The sequence below is a fragment of the Entelurus aequoreus genome, linkage group LG04, assembly GCF_033978785.1.
Source record: "Entelurus aequoreus isolate RoL-2023_Sb linkage group LG04, RoL_Eaeq_v1.1, whole genome shotgun sequence".
Lineage (NCBI taxonomy): Eukaryota > Metazoa > Chordata > Actinopteri > Syngnathiformes > Syngnathidae > Entelurus > Entelurus aequoreus.
Window position 1 is genome coordinate 81038631 of NC_084734.1, and position 18252 is coordinate 81056882.

General features: G+C 40.7%; 2 protein-coding genes across 7 annotated transcripts; one reads left to right on the plus strand and one right to left on the minus strand.

Annotated features, from left to right (window-relative positions):
• Window positions 1-1345: 1345 nt before the first annotated feature.
• irg1l (immunoresponsive gene 1, like) lies at window positions 1346-16781 on the plus strand. 2 transcript variants are annotated; one of them, XM_062045834.1, is made up of 9 exons: window positions 1361-1479; window positions 7151-7344; window positions 7434-7537; window positions 11234-11382; window positions 11598-11652; window positions 11738-11925; window positions 12143-12235; window positions 12541-12746; window positions 14564-16781. In XM_062045834.1, exons 4-9 carry the CDS (start codon window positions 11365-11367, stop codon window positions 15492-15494), a joined length of 1491 nt encoding a protein of 496 aa, XP_061901818.1. In that variant the 5' UTR covers window positions 1361-1479; window positions 7151-7344; window positions 7434-7537; window positions 11234-11364; the 3' UTR covers window positions 15495-16781. The 2 variants fall into 2 exon arrangements, with proteins under 2 accessions (XP_061901819.1, XP_061901818.1); XM_062045835.1 differs by lacking the exons at window positions 7151-7344; window positions 7434-7537 and having other exon boundaries at window positions 1346-1479.
• Window positions 3973-16779, minus strand: si:ch211-153b23.3 (uncharacterized). Of its 5 annotated transcripts, none has more exons than XM_062045828.1 (17): window positions 16358-16779; window positions 14561-15485; window positions 12547-12718; window positions 12117-12249; window positions 11730-11931; window positions 11471-11533; window positions 9786-9969; window positions 8227-9705; window positions 8058-8150; window positions 7863-7967; window positions 7681-7790; window positions 7408-7599; window positions 7175-7337; window positions 6936-7101; window positions 6766-6860; window positions 6590-6688; window positions 3973-4248 (listed from the first exon to the last, which is right to left on the minus strand). In XM_062045828.1, exons 7-16 carry the CDS (start codon window positions 9940-9942, stop codon window positions 6603-6605), a joined length of 2646 nt encoding a protein of 881 aa, XP_061901812.1. In that variant the 5' UTR covers window positions 9943-9969; window positions 11471-11533; window positions 11730-11931; window positions 12117-12249; window positions 12547-12718; window positions 14561-15485; window positions 16358-16779; the 3' UTR covers window positions 3973-4248; window positions 6590-6602. The 5 variants fall into 5 exon arrangements, with proteins under 5 accessions (XP_061901812.1, XP_061901813.1, XP_061901815.1 ...); XM_062045829.1 differs by having other exon boundaries at window positions 11016-11533; XM_062045831.1 differs by lacking the exon at window positions 12547-12718.
• Window positions 16782-18252: the final 1471 nt, after the last annotated feature.

Here is an 18252-nt window from a genome sequence, read left to right on the forward strand (position 1 = left end):
GGGCTGAGTGATTGTGTGTGTTGATCAGGTGTTTGAATTGTATTGGCGTGTTCTATGGAGCTAGGAGCTAGCAGAGGAGCTAGGAGCTAGCATAACAAACACGCAGGTGTTTTTATGCAGGATTAATTTGTGGCATATTAAATATAAGCCTGGTTGTGTTGTGGCTAATAGAGTATATATATGTCTTGTGTTTATTTACTGTTGTAGTCATTCCCAGCTGAATATCAGGTCACCCCCGGCTCTCACAGCATCTTCCCTATCTGAATAGCTTCAACTCCCCACTAGTCCTTCACTTGCACTTTACTCATCCACAAATCTTTCATCCTCGCTCAAATTAATGGGGAAATTGTCGCTTTCTCGGTCCGAATCTCTCTCACTTCATGCGGCCATCATTGTAAACAATAGGGAACTTTGCGTATATGTTCAACTGACTACGTCACGCTACTTCCGGTAGGGGCAAGCCTTTTTTTATCAGATACCAAAAGTTGCAATCTTTATCGTCGTTGTTCTATACTAAATCCTTTCAGCAAAAATATGGCAATATCGCGAAATGATCAAGTATGACACATAGAATAGATCTGCTATCCCCGTTTAAATAAAAAAAAATTCATTTCAGTAGGCCTTTAACTTATTATTTTCTACACCAAATTCATCCATTTATTATTCTTCAACTTACACTACCGTTCAAAAGTTTGGGGTCACCCAAACAATTTTGTGGAACAGCCTTCATTTCTAAGAACAAAAATAGGCTGTCGAGTTTCAGATGAAAGTTCTCTTTTTCTGGCCATTTGGAGCGTTTAATTGACCCCACAAATGTGATGCTCCAGAAACTCAATCTGCTCAAAGGAAGGTCAGTTTTGTAGCTTCTGTAACGAGCTAAAGTGTTTTCAGATGTGTGAACATGATTGCACAAGGGTTTTCTAATCATCAATTAGCCTTCTGAGCCAACGAGCAAACACATTGTACCATTAGAACACTGGAGTGATAGTTGCTGGAAATGGGCCTATGTAGATATTGCACCAAAAAGCAGACATTTGCAGCTAGAATAGTCATTTACCACATTAGCAATGTACAGAGCAGGGGTCGGCAACCCGCGGCTCTAGAGCCGCATGCGGCTCTTTAGCGCCGCCCTAGTGGCTCTCTGAAGCTTTTTTAAAAATGTATGAAAAATGGAAAAAGATGACATGGAAAAAAATAATATTTTTTGTTTTAATATGGTTTCTGTAGGAGGACAAACATGACACAAACCTCCCTAATTGTTATAAAGCACACTGTTTGTATTAAACATGCTTCACTGATTCGAGTATTTGGCGAGCGCCGTTTTGTCCTACTAATTTTGGCGGTCCTTGAACTCACCTTAGTTTGTTTCCATGTATAACTTTCTCGGACTTTCTAGGACGTGTTTTCACTTTTATGCCACTTATTTTCCTGTCTCATTTTGTCCACCAAACTTTTAACGTTGTGCGTGAATACACAAAGGTGAGTTTTGTTGATGTTATTGACTTGTGTGGAGTGCTAATCAGGCATATTTGGTCACTGCATGACTGCAAGCTAATCGATGCTAACATGCTATTTAGGCTAGCTATATGTACATATTGCATCATTATGCCTCATTTGTAGCTATATTTGAGCTCATTTAGTTTCCTTTAAGTCCTCTTAATTCAATTTGTATCTCATGACACACTATCTGTATGTAATATGGCTTCTAATTTGTTGCGGCTCCAGACAGATTTGTTTTTGTATTTTTGGTCCAATATGGCTCTTTCAACATTTTGGGTTGCCGACCCCTGGTATAGAGTGTATTTCTTTAAAGTTAAGACTAGTTTAAAGTTATCTTCATTGAAAAGTACAGTGCTTTTCCTTCAAAAATAAGGACATTTCCATGTGACCCCAAACTTTTGAACGGTAGTGTAAATGTATTCTTATTCTTCTCCAGATTTTGCCACTCTACCTTCCACATTTTGCACCGGATTCAAACCGTTCCAACTTCAAATTGTTCAGCCTATTCTGGAATCTTGGGCTTTCCCTTGACAAATTCCAAAAATTCCCAGATTTCCCAGAATCCCAGGTTTTCTGGGACATTAGTCCCATTCTTCTAACTTTCACCATTTCCACATTTTACATCTATTCAAACCATTCCACCATTCTGGAAATTCAAATTATCATTTTTTCCAAGTTAAAAAAAATGGCAGGATTTTCCAGAATTCCTGCTTTTCCAAAGCCCTATTTCCAGCCTTTGTTCTGGCGACTACTCCTTCCACGCTTTTTAACCCACTTCAACAGTTCCACCGTCAAAACATTCCTCTTAATTAGGACAAAAAACTGGAAAATTCCTGGTTTTCCCGAAATTCCGTAACACTATTTCTCAATTCAAAATGTTACTGCTTCAACATTTCTCGACCGATTTGAAAAATTCCAACACCAACCATTCCAACTCATTCAGACCATTTAATTTTTTATTTTTTTTTACCATTTTCAAAACAAATCTTGCTTTTCCCGAAATTCACATATTTTGGGGAAATTCCCATTGGGACATTCTTCAAAGCTCCACAATTCCCACATTTTTCATCTGATTCAAACTGTTCCAACTTCAAAATATTCAGTCTGTTTAGGAATTGTGTGCTCTACTTCAACAATTCTAAAAAAATCCAGCATTTCAGTTCAACTTCGGCATTGGAGCACTTTTCTTTAATTCATTTCATTATTGAAAAATGCAATGTCTTGTTTTTGACAATAGGCAAGGCAAGGCAACTTTATTTGTATAGCACTTTTCATACACAAGGCAGACTCAAAGTGCTTCACAGACAAGAAAGTGAAATGAAAGAAAATAAAAGCAAAATTAAAATGCAGACAATAAAAATAAAAACAGTGCGAATGTTAAAAGTTAAAAGATTAAAAGATTTAGCTGAAAGCTAAGGTGAACATAGAAGTTTTCAGTCTAGTTTTAAAAGTAGTCAGAGTTGGGGAAAGTCTGACATCTTCCGGAAGTTTATTCCAGCTATGTGTTGCATAGTGACTGAATGATGATCTCCCTTGATTTGAGTTTACTCTTGGAACCGCTAACAGATTGGTCTCAGAAGATCTTAGTGATCTAGAGGGCTTATATAGTGGGAGCATATCAGTGATATACTTGGGCCCTAGACCATGTAGTGATTTATATGTGAGCAGGAGGATTTTGAAAGCAATTCTCTGATGTACAGGGAGCCAATGTAAGGATTTAAGAATTGGTGTAATGTGCTCACATTTTTTGGTCTTTGTTAGAACTCTAGCAGCAGCGTTCTGAACAAGCTGTAGCTGCCTGACAGTTTTTTTTGGGAAGACCTGCAAGGAGACCATTACAATAGTCTAGCCTACTGGTAATAAAGGCATGTACACGTTTTTCTAAGTCTTCAGCTGACATGAGCCCTCTAAGTCTTGTTACATTTTTGAGGTGATAGTAGGCCGATTTTGTTACTGATTTGATGTGACTGTCGAAATGCAAATCAGAATCTAAAATAACCCCAAGATTTCTGGCTTTATTTGAGGTTTTCAGGGTCAGTGATTGAAGGTGTTGGATGACTTTAAACCTTTCTTTTTTAGCACCAAAAACAATTATCTCAGTTTTATCTTCATTTAGTTGTAGGACATTTTGGCACATCCAGTGTTTGACTTGTTTAATGCACTGGCACAGAAGATCTATGGGGCGATAGTCATTTGGTGATAGCGCTACATAGATTTGGGTGTCATCGGCATAGCAATGATGGTCAATGTTATTATTTAGCATGATTTGTCCTAGTGGGAGCATATAGATGTTAAATAAAGTCGGCCCCAAGATTGAACCTTGGTTCTGATACAAAGTCACCAATGGAAACAAAATAGTTCCTATCTTGTAACAACAAACAATACACTTAAAAATAATTTAATGGTGACATGTAGGTTTTTTTACACATGCATTGACATAGTACACGGACAGGGAATGTTTTCAGACGTGTATGATTTTAATTGTTAAAGAAAAACAAACTATTTACATCAGACTTACAATTTCTGACAGTCACAATGATACCCCCAATGAAGCTTATAATTGCCATAAATAAAAATATTTGCCCTCTTTTCCGAGGTTCATTGTAACATTTTCTGAACAATCCCCAGTTATGCATACATGAATATCATGGTACTTGTTTTCCTTCAGATGTGTACTTCTTCAGTACTCCTTCATGGTTTAGCCCCGACACAGAGACATAAATAACATTGTTATTTAAATAGATGAACTGGTTTTTGATTGATTGATTGATTGATTGAGACTTTTATTAGTAGGTTGCACAGTGAAGTACATATTCCGTACAATTGACCACTAAATGGTAACACCCGAATAAGTTTTTCAACTTGTTTAAGTCGGGGTCCACTTAAATTGATTCATGATACAGATATATACTATCATATATACTATCATCATAATACAGTCATCACACAAGATAATCACATTGAATTATTTACATTATTTACAATCAGGAGTGTGGAGGGGGGGTGGGGTGGGGGGATATGGACATCAAGTAGTGGACATAGAGAGAGAGAGAGAGAGAGAGAGAGAGAGAGAGAGAGAGAGAGAGAGAGAGAGAGAGAGAGAGAGAGAGAGAGAGAGAGATCAGAAGGCATAAGAAAAAGAATCTGCATTTGATTGTTTACATTTGATTATTAGCAATCCGGGGAGGGTGTTAGTTTAAGGTTGTAGCTGCCTGGAGGTGAACTTTTATAGCGGTTTTGAAGGAGGATAGAGATGCCCTTTCTTTTATACCTGTTGGGAGCGCATTCCACATTGATGTGGCATAGAAAGAGAATGAGTTAAGACCTTTGTTAGTTCGGAATCTGGGTTTAACGTGGTTAGTGGAGCACCCCCTGGTGTTGTGGTTATGGCGGTCATTTACGTTAAGGAAGTAGTTTGACATGTACTTCGGTATCAGGGAGGTGTAGCGGATTTTATAGACTAGGCTCAGTGCAAGTTGTTTAACTCTGTCCTCCACCTTGAGCCAGCCCACTTTAGAGAAGTGGGTAGGAGTGAGGTGGGATCTGGGGTGGAGGTCTAGAAGTAACCTGACTAGCTTGTTCTGAGATGTTTGGAGTTTAGATTTGAGGGTTTTGGAGGTGCTAGGGTACCAGGAGGTGCATGCGTAATCGAAAAAGGGTTGAACGAGAGTTCCCGCCAGAATCCTCAAGGTGCTTTTGTTGACCAGAGAGGAAATTCTGTAGAGAAATCTCGTTCGTTGGTTAACCTTTTTGATTACCTTGGTTGCCATTTTATCACAGGAAAGGTTAGCCTCTAGAATGGAACCTAGGTAGGTGACCTCATCTTTCCTGGTGATTACACTGTCACCTACTTTTATGGTGAAGTGATTGACTCTCTTAAGTTTGATGTGGGACCCAAACAGGATGGATTCTGTTTTACCCAAGTGGATGGATAGCTTGTTGTCAGCGAGCCAGGTGCAGGTTCTACAGAGCTCAGCACTGAGGATTTTCTCCACCTGTGACTTGTCCTTGCCGGATACCAGCAGGGCAGAGTCATCCGCAAACAAAAACAATTCACAGTCACATGCCGATGACATGTCGTTTATGTATATTAGGAACAGTAAAGGTCCCAATATACTGCCTTGGGGGACTCCACAGCTCACCGAGAGGGGGGGGGACACGGTGCCGTTCACCTCTACCACCTGCTCCCTCCCCTCCAAGTAAGACTGCATCCAGCTCCAAGAGGTTTTGTTAAATCCGATTGCTCTGAGCTTATCCAACAGTATAGCGTGGTTAACGGTGTCAAAGGCCTTCTGAAGGTCCAGCATGACCATGCCGCAGTATTTGCCCGCGTCCACCTCATGTTTGATGTGGTCGGTCAGATAGAGAAGGCATGTGTCAGTGGAGTGGTTAGTTCTGAAGCCGGATTGGAATTTGTACATGAGTTTATTAGTGGCAAGGTAACTATCGACCTGTTCATAAACTATTTTCTCCATTACTTTCGAAATGGAGCTGAGAATAGAAACAGGTCGGTAGTTGCCAGGTTCCAATTTGCTTCCTTTTTTAAAGAGGGGAGTTACTCTTGCCATCTTAAAATCTTTTGGTACTTGGCCTTGTGTAATTGATAGGTTTATTATGTGCGTGATGATCGGGGCAATGATGGAGGCAGAGTCCCTGAGGAATCTGGAGGGAATATTATCAAGGCCGGTGGCCTTGTTAGGGTGGAGCGCGCTCAATTTTTTAAACACCTCATCAGCTGTGACCATTTCTAATTTGAAATCATTGTTGGATACTCCTAGCTTTCTGTAGAAGGCTTTAATGTGTTCTACACCAAAGCGACCAGAGTGGTGGGACAGCTTGTTGACAAGAGTTGCAGCTATGCTGGTGAAAAAGGCGTTAAGTCTGCTAGCTACCTCCATTTTGTCTGTAATGAGGGAGTCACCCTCCTTGATGCTGATGTTGGTGAGTCTTGTTTTAAGTTTCTGGCTGCAACCAGGAAGCTGGTTGTTGAGAATTTTCCAGAGCTCACGTGGCTTATTCGTGTTTTCCTCTATTTTGTCGTTAATGTAATTTTTTTTTAAGGATTTAGTCAGGATTTTTTTTAAGGATTTGGTAGCTAAGATTTAGGCCGTTGTGCCTTTCACTCTGTCGAAAATCTCTCTGACTTTAACTGCAGGGACGCATCCTTCCCTGACAATCGTGATGGTGCCTGTAAATCAAAAGTAAATTAAATGAGTGTGGTTTTATAGAGAATGCCCGTAAGGCAGACTCTGCATTGTACTGTACCTTCATCAATACTGAGGCAGCTGACCACAGTTGAGGCCACGACTTCATTAGTCTCCCCGTCACACAGCACCCCTTGGATCTTGTGGCCCAGTCGGCTGAGAACAAACACAACACCGGCGGGTCAGAACGTGACCATGTTCACTATGTCGACATTGTGCGGTCGAACTTACTCAATGACCATGCTATGGTGGGTGCTGTCTGCCTCTCCACTTGGGTTAGCCGAGGTGATAGCAAGCGGTCCAGTGATATCGCACAAGTGGCGGGTCACGGTGTGGTCGGGCACTCGGATCATGATGCTGTCCCTTGTGCCCACGCGGTCGTAAGCCGGTCCCACCCCTGCACGTGACACAGCCCTTTAACACACCTGTTCTAATTCTGTTGGCAGTGAGGTGGAAAACCTGTGGTATACCTAATCTGAGGAGCCAATCCCCTTTGCTGACGATGCAGCTGATACCTCCAGGATACACATTCCGCATGAACTCCCAAAGCAGAGGGCTGAAGGGAGGTTTGGCTTCTACCAGCTGCTTCACACTGGAGATGCAAATACAAATGGGCTTCTCTGCTGGTCTGTCCTAAAAGGTCAGAGAAAACATTGATACGATTGGACAAAGTAATATTAAATGAGATTTATCTAATTGGTACCTTAATGTTATAAATGTTCTCAATAGCCTGCGGATTCTTGCAAGATGCGGCCAAAGCGTACACTGTGTCTGTGGGAATACCGCATACTCCGCCCTTTTCCAGAATGGCGGCGATTTTTAGAAGCCCAGAGGTGAGTTTGGAGTTTGCCAAGGGGCAAGGTAGCTCTTGTTCACGGTCCTGCTTCATTTGCTCCTAGGATAAAGTGCAGACATTTTCCTTAAACAAATGAGAGGACTACAACACACCACTTAATAGGAAACCCTGACTGGTTACCTTGAACAAAGGAGGGCCCAATGGTAGTAATCTCTGGGCGAAGATGCTGTTTAGCAATGATGCCATAGCTCCATACAAACATATAATGGAAAAGATTGCAAGCATGGCCACTAAAGGGAGAAAAACATCGATTACCATTGATAGTATAACTACTACAAGTGTGTAAAACTGTGTTTTCTCACTTTCTAGCTGATAAGGTAGCTGCTGAAGAGTTGAAAGTAGTAAACAAACAAGTATCACCTCCATGGTTGCTGTTAAGAACACTAAAACCAAGTTCCTGTACGTAGCTGACAGAAACAACAAAGTGAATCAGAATTTGCTTCAAAAGGCATTATGATGATCAAAATAAGTTAGGGTAATTATTTGGTAACCCTTACCACTAAAAATGACGAAACCGTTGATGACCAGGAAAGCAATCGCTCCTGCAGTAAAATCGTAAGCAACTTCATTTGAAAGCTGAAGTAGTTGACCTGGAAATTCAAAAGTTGGGTTTCAGAATTTTGGAGCAAAAATATGAATTGTGTTGTTTGGAACGTTGTATTGTACCTGCAAATCTAAACCAGGTCCATGTTGCCCACACTGCTACGTAGACGGACGAGATGACGGAGCCAAATTGGCTTGCTCCTGTGACTTTAAGTCGACTGACGTAGGCTTGGATGATTGCGCCAGAGATGAGGACCCAAGGGATTGTCAGATGGAGGAATGAAGGATTGGTGCTGTTTACGCTTGCATGAAGTGCGGACAGAGCTGCAACTCCATTTACCAGGTAAAACAGGGCATCTGAAGCCTGGTCTGTTTGGATAGTTAACGCTTGTTTTGTTTCTGTGGACCTACTCCAGTTGAAAACTCTCTTCAGCTGGGCTGTGGAGACGGGTTGTGGTCCAACAGGGATTAGCAACTTCTCTGCAATGGTGTTGATGAGCCGTGAGAAGGTCCCGTACAAGGAGGCTGCAGTGAAGATGGAACAAGCGACCCCAAAGAATATGTAGTAGTCTTTAAGAGGGATCTGGGGGATTGTGGAGATCGTGAGCAAGAGGAACAGTATGTTGTGGACCAGTTCCAGGACATCCATGCTCAGGCTTCCAATGCAAAGCACCAGGGCTGCCACCACAAAGAACCAGTTTCCTACCATCGGGTTTCTCCCCGAGGTGACGTTGGTGTCCTCTACAATCAGAACAGATGCTAAAAACTCCTCCCAAGCCTTGATGAGCCAATACGTAGCATGAAACCCAAACTTAGTTGTATGGTAGCCATCTTGGCGTAGATGGGAGTAGTAGCTCGAGAAAAGCTGGGCGGCAGAGTTGATTGACACCCAAGCAACTCCCAAACCGAAAGATGTCATGAACCCAAAGCTGTAAAATGCAAAAATGAATGGTGCAACTGTGTCACATAAGTAACCCAGGGCCATGGGTTCGGCATACTTTGTGTTTTTCTTCTTCTCTGCACCAGGGCTCTGGTTCTTAGCTGAACTGGCAGTACCAAGCAGAAGGACATTAAAGAGTGGAGTACCAAAGCCTTTGAGAGCGAGACGTTGAGTCAGACCTTTAACGAGCAGGGCCGCTGAACCGTAGATGGCGAACATCAGGATTAGCAATTCAAGAACCCCGGATACCACAAGAGACCATGAACCTGACACTAGAGCTACTGCTTCAAAAATTAAAGTGGCTGTTATAGCGCCAAAAACAAAAGGCATGATGTAGTTGACTGTGGCTGAACAAAAGGCAAGGACAGACGATAAGAGGATATAGGGAACAAGGCCAGCAATAGCAGACTCCTTTAGGGACAGAAATAAATAGCAGACTGGGATTTCCGTGGTGTCATTCAACATTGTCATGTTGGCTGTTATTGTTTGTGGTACTGTGGAGTTCATGGATAACGCACCAAAGTAGATTCGGGTGGCACCGAAACTTCCCCAAAGAGCAGCGTAGCCGACAAATGCAGTGGCACTGAGATGATCATATTTTCTGAAGGAGAGCAAGCCTGCCACCAGCTGGCAGATACCACCAATCAGGATAAGATGGACGCCTAAATAAACACAATCATTGTGAATTAGTCAGGCATATTTGTTATGATACATTTGTATTTCCAAACACATTACATTTTACCTGCAAGTATGTTCTCCACGCCCTGTGGTTCTATGCCAGTGTGCGCTGTACCAAAGTTCTGCAGAAGTACAAGGAACGCACTAATTCCATTTGATAACATTCCCAAAACTCCTGGTTCACTGTAGAAACTGGCTGGAAAACCATCTATTGTGGCCATGGCTTCTGCGCTCTGAATTTACTTGAACTGGAAGACAAAAAAATGACAAGCTATGTATTCCTCAGTTTATGTATCTCACGCTAACTGCAACACTGATCATATGAATACACAAACCAGGATACATGTAATTTAGATTGTTTTATTATTTTTTATTGAGACAACGTGTTTATCAAAGTCTGAATCCTGTGTAAGGTTAATGGTTTAGTTTAAAGTTACATTAAAGTTATACTCAAATGTCCGAATAGGAGTAAGAAGAACGGGAAGAGCTTATTTAACCTTACACCGCCTCCATTACTGTTCACTTTCTGTGTGTGCCAGGTCACCAAAAAATATATGGAATAGTAAATAATTAATCAAGAGTGTAGATAGAGGCTTCATCAGTCACAAGGCTTATTTTACTGGTGTGTCTCACATTCTTCGCCTGCTTGTGTCATGTTTTATCTCTAGTTTTCCTCTTGAATTTTCTTTCATTTTGGAGGAAACTTGGCACACCTTAATCTGATTGGCATGCTGGCATTTAAGATGATGATGTTCAGCCTTGATCATTGACGGTACTTTCTTCCAGGCCCGTCAACTTTATTAATATATTTTTTGCTCACTATTCTATCTATGCTTCAGTTTGTCATTATTGCTAAATATTGCTGTTGATACCCAGTTGTTTCTTTGCCATCCAGTCAGTTTTGGCTGAATAATTTTAATTTTTCCTTGGATGTCGTAAAAATGTTGTCTCACCTGCACCTGAAGCGCAGACTTTTCAAGCCGTAACATTTTATGACACATTTTTGAAAGTGAAAATATTTGGCCTAAGGGACTTGACCTACTTGTACAACAACTTCTCAGTCAGAAACAGTATTCATAATAAAATTGCACCAAACATTAATGCAACCGACACGGCAGCTTGATTATGCCACAATTAACTTGTTTTTGAGGTGTGCACTATCATTCAAAGCCATAACTTATGAGTACACTGTTATTCGGTTTTACAGAATCTGCCAAATAAAAAAGTACTTTGCCCTGTGAAACATAATAAAATGTGATTTCCTTTTAAATCTTAAGGGTAAAAAAGGTCCTACCTGATGAAGATGCTCATATGAAATGTTGAGGTTCTGCCGGGCATGGATAAATACACAATCTTAAAAAGTAGGAGGGGTTAACAAGAATTCCCAACAGCTTTACTTTGTTCAACCTGATAGATGACGACATGTACGTGGTACAATGGAGTCCCACCTACTTTTTCCCAACACATTCTAAAAAATTAAAGCCCTTCCTTGTTCCACCTTCCTTCCTTTAGTCATTGTTCCATCGTCATGACTATATAAGGCTGATCCCCGCTCCACTTGAGCAGCATCAGCATCCTTCTTAATTTGTTGACGACAAAGCAACAGCGTCAAGAACTGAAGACACTTGGACCAGATAGAAGCCATGAGCTCCGTTCTACAGGTACACTTAACTCTGTATGTGTCTGTGTCATGCCAAAACAAGGTAGTATAAATGCTGTGGTTGTATGTGTGACATGGATTAAACGTACCTGTTCCGGCATCCTCTTGTCAGCATAGGAACTCTTTCCAAACCCTCAATTTCAAAAGTGCTTCTAAAGGGGAGAATATTTCAGTTCAAGGCACACTTTACCAAGTACTGTATATGCTTCTCTGCAGAAAGCTGCCAGACCAATGTGGATTATCCGAGGACTGCACAAGTCCACAGTGGAAGGTACAGTCAACACAACACGGCTCAGCCAATTTTGTATAATACCCCCCCCCTTCCCATTAACTTTTAATTCCCTCTACCTATCCAGTCTTGAAGCACCCGGCTCCTGAGGACACAGTCACGGCCAGTTTTGGAAAGTTCATCAGTGAAGTGAAGCCTCAGCACTTGTCCTCCGTGGTCCTCTCCCGCAGTAAGAGGATGGTGCTGGACAGTATTGGAGTCGGTCTCCTGGGCAGCACAACAGAAGTGTTTCAACTGGCACTGCATCACTGCCAGGTGAGCCTGAGGGGAATATTAAAACAGATAAGAATATTTTTCAATAACGCCTTATCTAAAACGAGGCAGCATGAGGAGAGATGAGAGGGGTAGGGGTCTCTGGTTATTACATTAGTGTAAATGATGGCCTTCTACAGAAAGGTAGTCAGTAACTGATGAGCGACGGGACATTTTCGACTCCTTGTGTTTACCTGCCTCCGCCCTTTCCCCTTCGCAGCTCGTGTACGCCAATCATGACGTCAGCTCCGTCTACGGTCGCAGAGGCACCAAGCTCTCGCCGACACTGGCGGCTTTTGTCAACGGAGTGGCGGTGAGCACAAACAGCTGGAACAGTACAAACAGCACACAAGTGTAAAAACGACTTTAGAATTGTTGACACTCTCACTCGGAATAGTCCAGAGGCAGACTATTTACATAAGGTGTTGGTGACGGACCCTGAATGACCTCACTTAGCTTGAAATTTCCAACTATTAAGCCTTCAAAAACCTGTTTGGCATCTTCTCCTAATAAATCATCAGCAATTCAAAGCTTGTACTAAGAATGCATGTTATTAAATGGTCTACAAAGGACTAGGGTTTTAAAATGTTACTTGATTTTTGTCCTACTTTGATACAGACTCACTCCATGGACTTTGATGATACATGGCACCCTGCCACTCATCCTTCAGGAGCGGTGCTTCCCGCTGTGCTGGCTCTCAGCGAAATGATGCCCGCCAACAGCAAACCCAGTGGCCTGGACTTCCTGCTGGCTTTCAATGTCGGCGTTGAGATCCAGGGCCGTCTGATGAGGTTCTCTAATGAGGCCCATAACATCCCCAAGAGGTGAGTGCATAAGCGCCATGGGGTCAAAAATGATAGCAGTAGAGTAAGTCATACTATTGCAGCTTTTACTGTATATGTTCCTATTTCGCTTTATTTTGAACAAAAAGGTTAAGGTAATTATATGTTGTTTTTCCTATAACAAAATAAAAAAATCCTTTGATATTGCCAGTACATTGACAGTATTCGTGGTTGTGGTTTAAGTTGATTTCCAACATGCTTCCAGTTACAACATGATACATCACCCTTTCCAGTTTCTATTTTCAACACCTTTAAAAAGGAGCAGGAAGGAGCAGAGTTTGATTACCCTACCCCTTTTCCATTTCATAGCAATTACTCACAATTTTGATTCACTTCCTGTTCTCAATTTGTGCACAATTTACTTCATGAATAATACAGTTCTAGAAAAAAAATAATTTAAAAAGTACTAGGGAAGACAGAAAAAAATAAAAAATAAATACAATACAAAATAAGTACCGGTAATAAAGTAAAGGTATTAAGTTTCAAGAATTGTTTTATATTTTTTGGTCAAATTTGATTAACATTTTAAATATTACAAAAATGTTCTTCTAAAATAACTTTGGTCTCAAAAACAATTTTATTATATTATGTCAATATTATAGTTAAATATATATAAATATAATAGTTGTTTTTACTGTACTGCGTATACACACACATTATTATTTAAATTACATGTACTTTTTTTTTTTTTCAAAGTTTCTCCATCAGAAACAAGAATTTGTTTAATTGGTTGGGGTGTGAATCTTTGAGCACCTAACGATTCATTCCGATTCATGGGGTCAGAATCGATTCTCTATTCAACACAATTCTCGATTCAAACCAATTCTCTTTATGTATTATTTGGTATAATAATTATGATGCAACTTTTTCAAAACAGTTCACAGGTTACCAAAGCGCATTTTGTAAAATGCTTAAAAATGTATTCTAAAAATTGATTCTTAAAAAAATGTATGTAAAAAAATTGTATATTTTTTTTTATCGATTTAAAAAAATATATTAAATGACTTCTAATCGGGATGAATACGATTTTTTTTTTGCATTCTATTAATAGAATAGTATAATAGTAATATAAATACATTTGTGCAAGACATCTATACTTTAAAATACATTGTAAACATTAAAAGCGTAAACTTTTTTAAACTGTGTAAATACTTACCAATATATTATATTTTGCAATATACGCGATTCCACTTTCCCCTTCACATTTGTTTTCAGCATTATTGTTTCAAACTGTGTGCACATCCCATTTATATGAATAGTGCTTTTGTATTTTGCATATAAAATTGAACATTTTATATTTTCGTACTTTCGTGTCTTTGCTATTCTGTTGACTCAAAGAGAATGCCACACATAAATGTCACTGTGTCTGAACTTACGCAAAAATGGCCAATAAAAAAAAAATTACTTTGAAAAAAATTAATATTAGTGATAAATCTATACTATAAAATGCAGACAAAAAGACTGTTAACATTGAATCTTCCCTGCTATTTATTGTTTTTTAGTGTCAAAATACATGCAAAATAACTGCTGTCGTCACTTTGTATATGCACAATGGGGGTCTCTGCTAAGGGGAAGGTTAATCATTTTGTAATGCAGTCTGCTGAAAATAATGGAAAGTGTCACTATACATAGAGACTGTGTCCGTGGTCACAGTTGGAATTGCTACAAAACACATTTTAAGATATTCAACACTCTACTGCCATCTGGCGGCTAAAATGAATAGTGCAATACACTAATTTGTCCCGTTTCAGATAATGTGAATCCCCCTCGTACTGTAACTTGTGTGTGTTTCTCACCAGATTTCACCCTCCCAGTGTGGTGGGCACCATGGGAAGTGCAGCAGCCTGTGCTTGCCTCTTGTTGCTGAATCCATCCCAGTGCAGCCACGCCTTAGCCATCGCTGCTTCTCTATCAGGGGCCCCGATGGCCAACGCTGCCACGCAGTCCAAACCCATCCACATCGGCAATGCCTCCCGTTTGGGGATGGAGGCTGCTCTGCTGGCCTCTCAGGGGCTTGAGGCGAGTCAGCTAGTCCTGGATGCTGTCGAAGGGGTCGCCGGTTTCAACGCTTTCTACAAAGACTACGCGCCGCAGCATCTGGAGTCACCGAGTGACAATGGCGGCCACGAGTTCTTGCTAGAAGAGCAGGATATGGCTTTCAAGCGCTTCCCCGCACATCTGGGAATGCACTGGGTGGCGGATGCTGCGGCCTCGGTTCACAAGCATCTTGTGGGTTTAGGTCCGGGCACTGTGTCTCCGAGTCAGATTCAGGACATCCTGCTGCGGGTACCCCTGTCGAAATACATCGACAGGCCTTTTCCAGAGTCGGACCACCAGGCCCGCCATTCTTTCCAGTTCAACGCTTGTAGCGCCCTCCTGGACGGTGAGGTGGCCGTGGAGTCCTTCACCCCTACCGCCATGACGCGTCCTGAGCTCCTCCAGCTGCTTGGTCGTGTCCGCGTGGAGCACCCCCACGACAACCCAGCTAATTTCAACCAGATGTATGGCGAGGTCCAGGTGGCGCTTGTCGGGGGGGACATCCTGAAGGGGCGCTGCGACAGCTTTTACGGTCACTGGCGCAAACCGCTGACCCAAGAGAGCCTGAGAAAGAAGTTCAGGAACAACGCCGGGGCCGTGCTTCCCTCGGATAGAGTTGAAAGGCTGATTGAGATAGTGGACGAGTTGGACACGAACAGAGACTGCTCCCCTCTTCTCTCGCAACTGCAGTGACAATACAAAGTTACAAATAAAGTAATACATCACAACATACAGCAGGCAAAATGACTTAGGGAGGAGAAGTGAGAATGTTCCAATATCAACGCTGCAAGAAAATCTTGAAATACTTTATATTTCCACAACAGTGGTCACGTCCGGAACCAATTAATTGCGATAAACGAGGGATTACCGTATTAAGGTGTGATGCAAGCTTATTTAGTGACAATGATGTGACCACTAATATGTCACTGGCGTCAAAGCTGAGATAAAAAGAGCAGTTTCAAATTTGAATAATGAACAATGTGCACAGTAAAGTGTCGTCGTCGACTATTTGAGGTTATTTGTAGTTACTTTTGAGAGACAGTAGTTTAAATACATTTTTACAAATATCTATATTTTGGACAAGTTTTAAAACAAAAAGAACCCAGACATATTGACTACAACACCAGCTATGATGAAACGGTGATCATTTAGGCTTATGATTTTTTTTTTGAAGTGTTACTGGACGTTACTCCGCTGGTTTATTATCAGTAAAGTTATGGTAGAAAGATATTGCTGTGTATATTTAGTTACATTAGAGCAGGGGTCGGCAACCCAAAATGTTGAAAGAGCCATATTGGACCAAAAATACAAAAACAAATCTGTCTGGAGCCGCAAAAAATTAAAAGCCATATTACATGTGTCATGAGATATAAATGTAATTAAGAGGACTTAAAGGAAACTAAATGACCTCAAATATAGCTACAAATGAGGCATATGCAATATGTACATATAGCTAGCCTAAATAGCATGTTAGCATCGATTAGCTTGCAGTCACGCAGTGACCAAATATGTCTGATTAGCACTCCACACAAGTCAATAACATCAACAAAACTCACCTTTGTGCACTCATGCCCAACGTTAAAAGTGTGGTGGACAAAATTAGATAGAAAAAGTGGCATAAAACACGTCCTAGAAAGTCGGAGAAAGTTATACATGGAAACAAACTATACGGCGAGTTCAAGGACCGCCAAAATTAGTAGGACAAAACGGCGCTCGCCAAATACTCGAATCAGTGAAGCATGTTTAATATAAACAGTGTGATTTATAACAATTAGCGAGGTTTATGTCATGTTTGTCCTCCCACAGAAAACATTCTGAAACAAAAAAATTGATTTTTTTCCCCCTCATCTTTTTCCATTCTTCATACATTTTTGAAAAATCTCCAGAGAGCCACTAGGGCGGCGCTAAAGAGCCGCATGCGGCTCTAGAGCCGCGGGTTGCCGACCCCCGCATTAGAGGAAACCAAAAAGGCTTGGATAATAATACATTTGTTTCATTAAAATAATGTATAAGTGTAATCCAGTGTTTTTGTCTGCTTTAAGGTGGTCAGGATTTGGAAGTATAAAAAAGAAAAAGCCCACTACTTATTAGCAGAAGTTAAAAAAACATCATCACTCATCTGCACTAAGCCTCGTATCTTATTTAATCTTAAATCCGCCCCTGGAGTGTGGAGGTATGATGGAAGATCAAGCACAAGCTGGCATGCATGCAAGTGTGTCTGAGTGGTAAAAACGGTGACTTTGCAGGCTCCCACTTTACCCAAGCACGCCATGCTCTCTCCCTTGAATCCCACAGTACCAATGGTCAAATGAAATATAGGTCACCAGACAAACAAATGCCATGCAACACCAAAAATAAACCATTTAGTATACAAAAGGTTTCAAAGCAAGGCCAATCACTGTCTGCCCCACATATTGAGGGAATAGGAAGAGCAATGCTGTCACCTAGTGGCCTTTTGGAGAAATTAGTGTTATTAATAAAGCCTTGTGCTGGTTATTAATTGATCATATTGTACTGAGCAGCCAGACCCTCCTCTATGTTGTGGCTAAGATACAATTCACACTTCTCTGCCTTTTATGGATTACTGCTGTGACATCAAATAAAAACAAGGGCTGTCCAAATTAAAGTGTTAATGCAGAATAACTCACCATCACGATTTATCTGATTAAATATTTTAACGCAATTAACCATGCATTTAAGTCCCGTTTTAAAACTAAATTATATACGCTAGCTTTTTAAGAGACTCTTTTTTTAGACCAGTTGAGGTTGCCAGGTGGCCACAAATAATCTCTGGAGAGAGTTCAGTCTGAAGGAGGCGCTAGCTGTCTTAAGTCATGACCCGGTGTGGACCAATCCTCTATGACATGGATAAAGACCTTCTATGACCCTCTGCTTGACCCCAATTAACTAGACTCTCACATTATTATGAATAATACAATAACTGTACCCACTTGGCATCTATTGCAGCCAGGAGGGGGGTACCCACATATGTGGTCCCTTGCCAAGGTTCCTGCTTTTTCCCCATTTTGGGTTTTGAGTTTTTCCTTGCCCGGATGTGGTTTTCAGATCAGTGGGTGTCATTGTGGTTTGTGAAACCCTTTGAGGCACTTATAATTCAGGGTTATTTCAATAAACTTCTATAGATTGATTGAAACAGAATGACTCAAAATACCTTCTATGTAGAGAAATATATTTTAGAATTCAATCCAATCCAATCCACTTTATTTATATAGCATATTTACACAACAAGAATGTTTCCAAAGTGCTGCACAGCCATGTTAAAAACAATATTTAAAACAATATTAAAAACGATATTAAAAACAATATTAAAAACAATATTATGCTACACCAATGACTGAATAAAAACAAAGAATAAATGAATAGAAAACCAATATAGAGACAGTATAAAAAATAAATATGATTAAAAACGATTTTAAAGGGTAAAACCAAT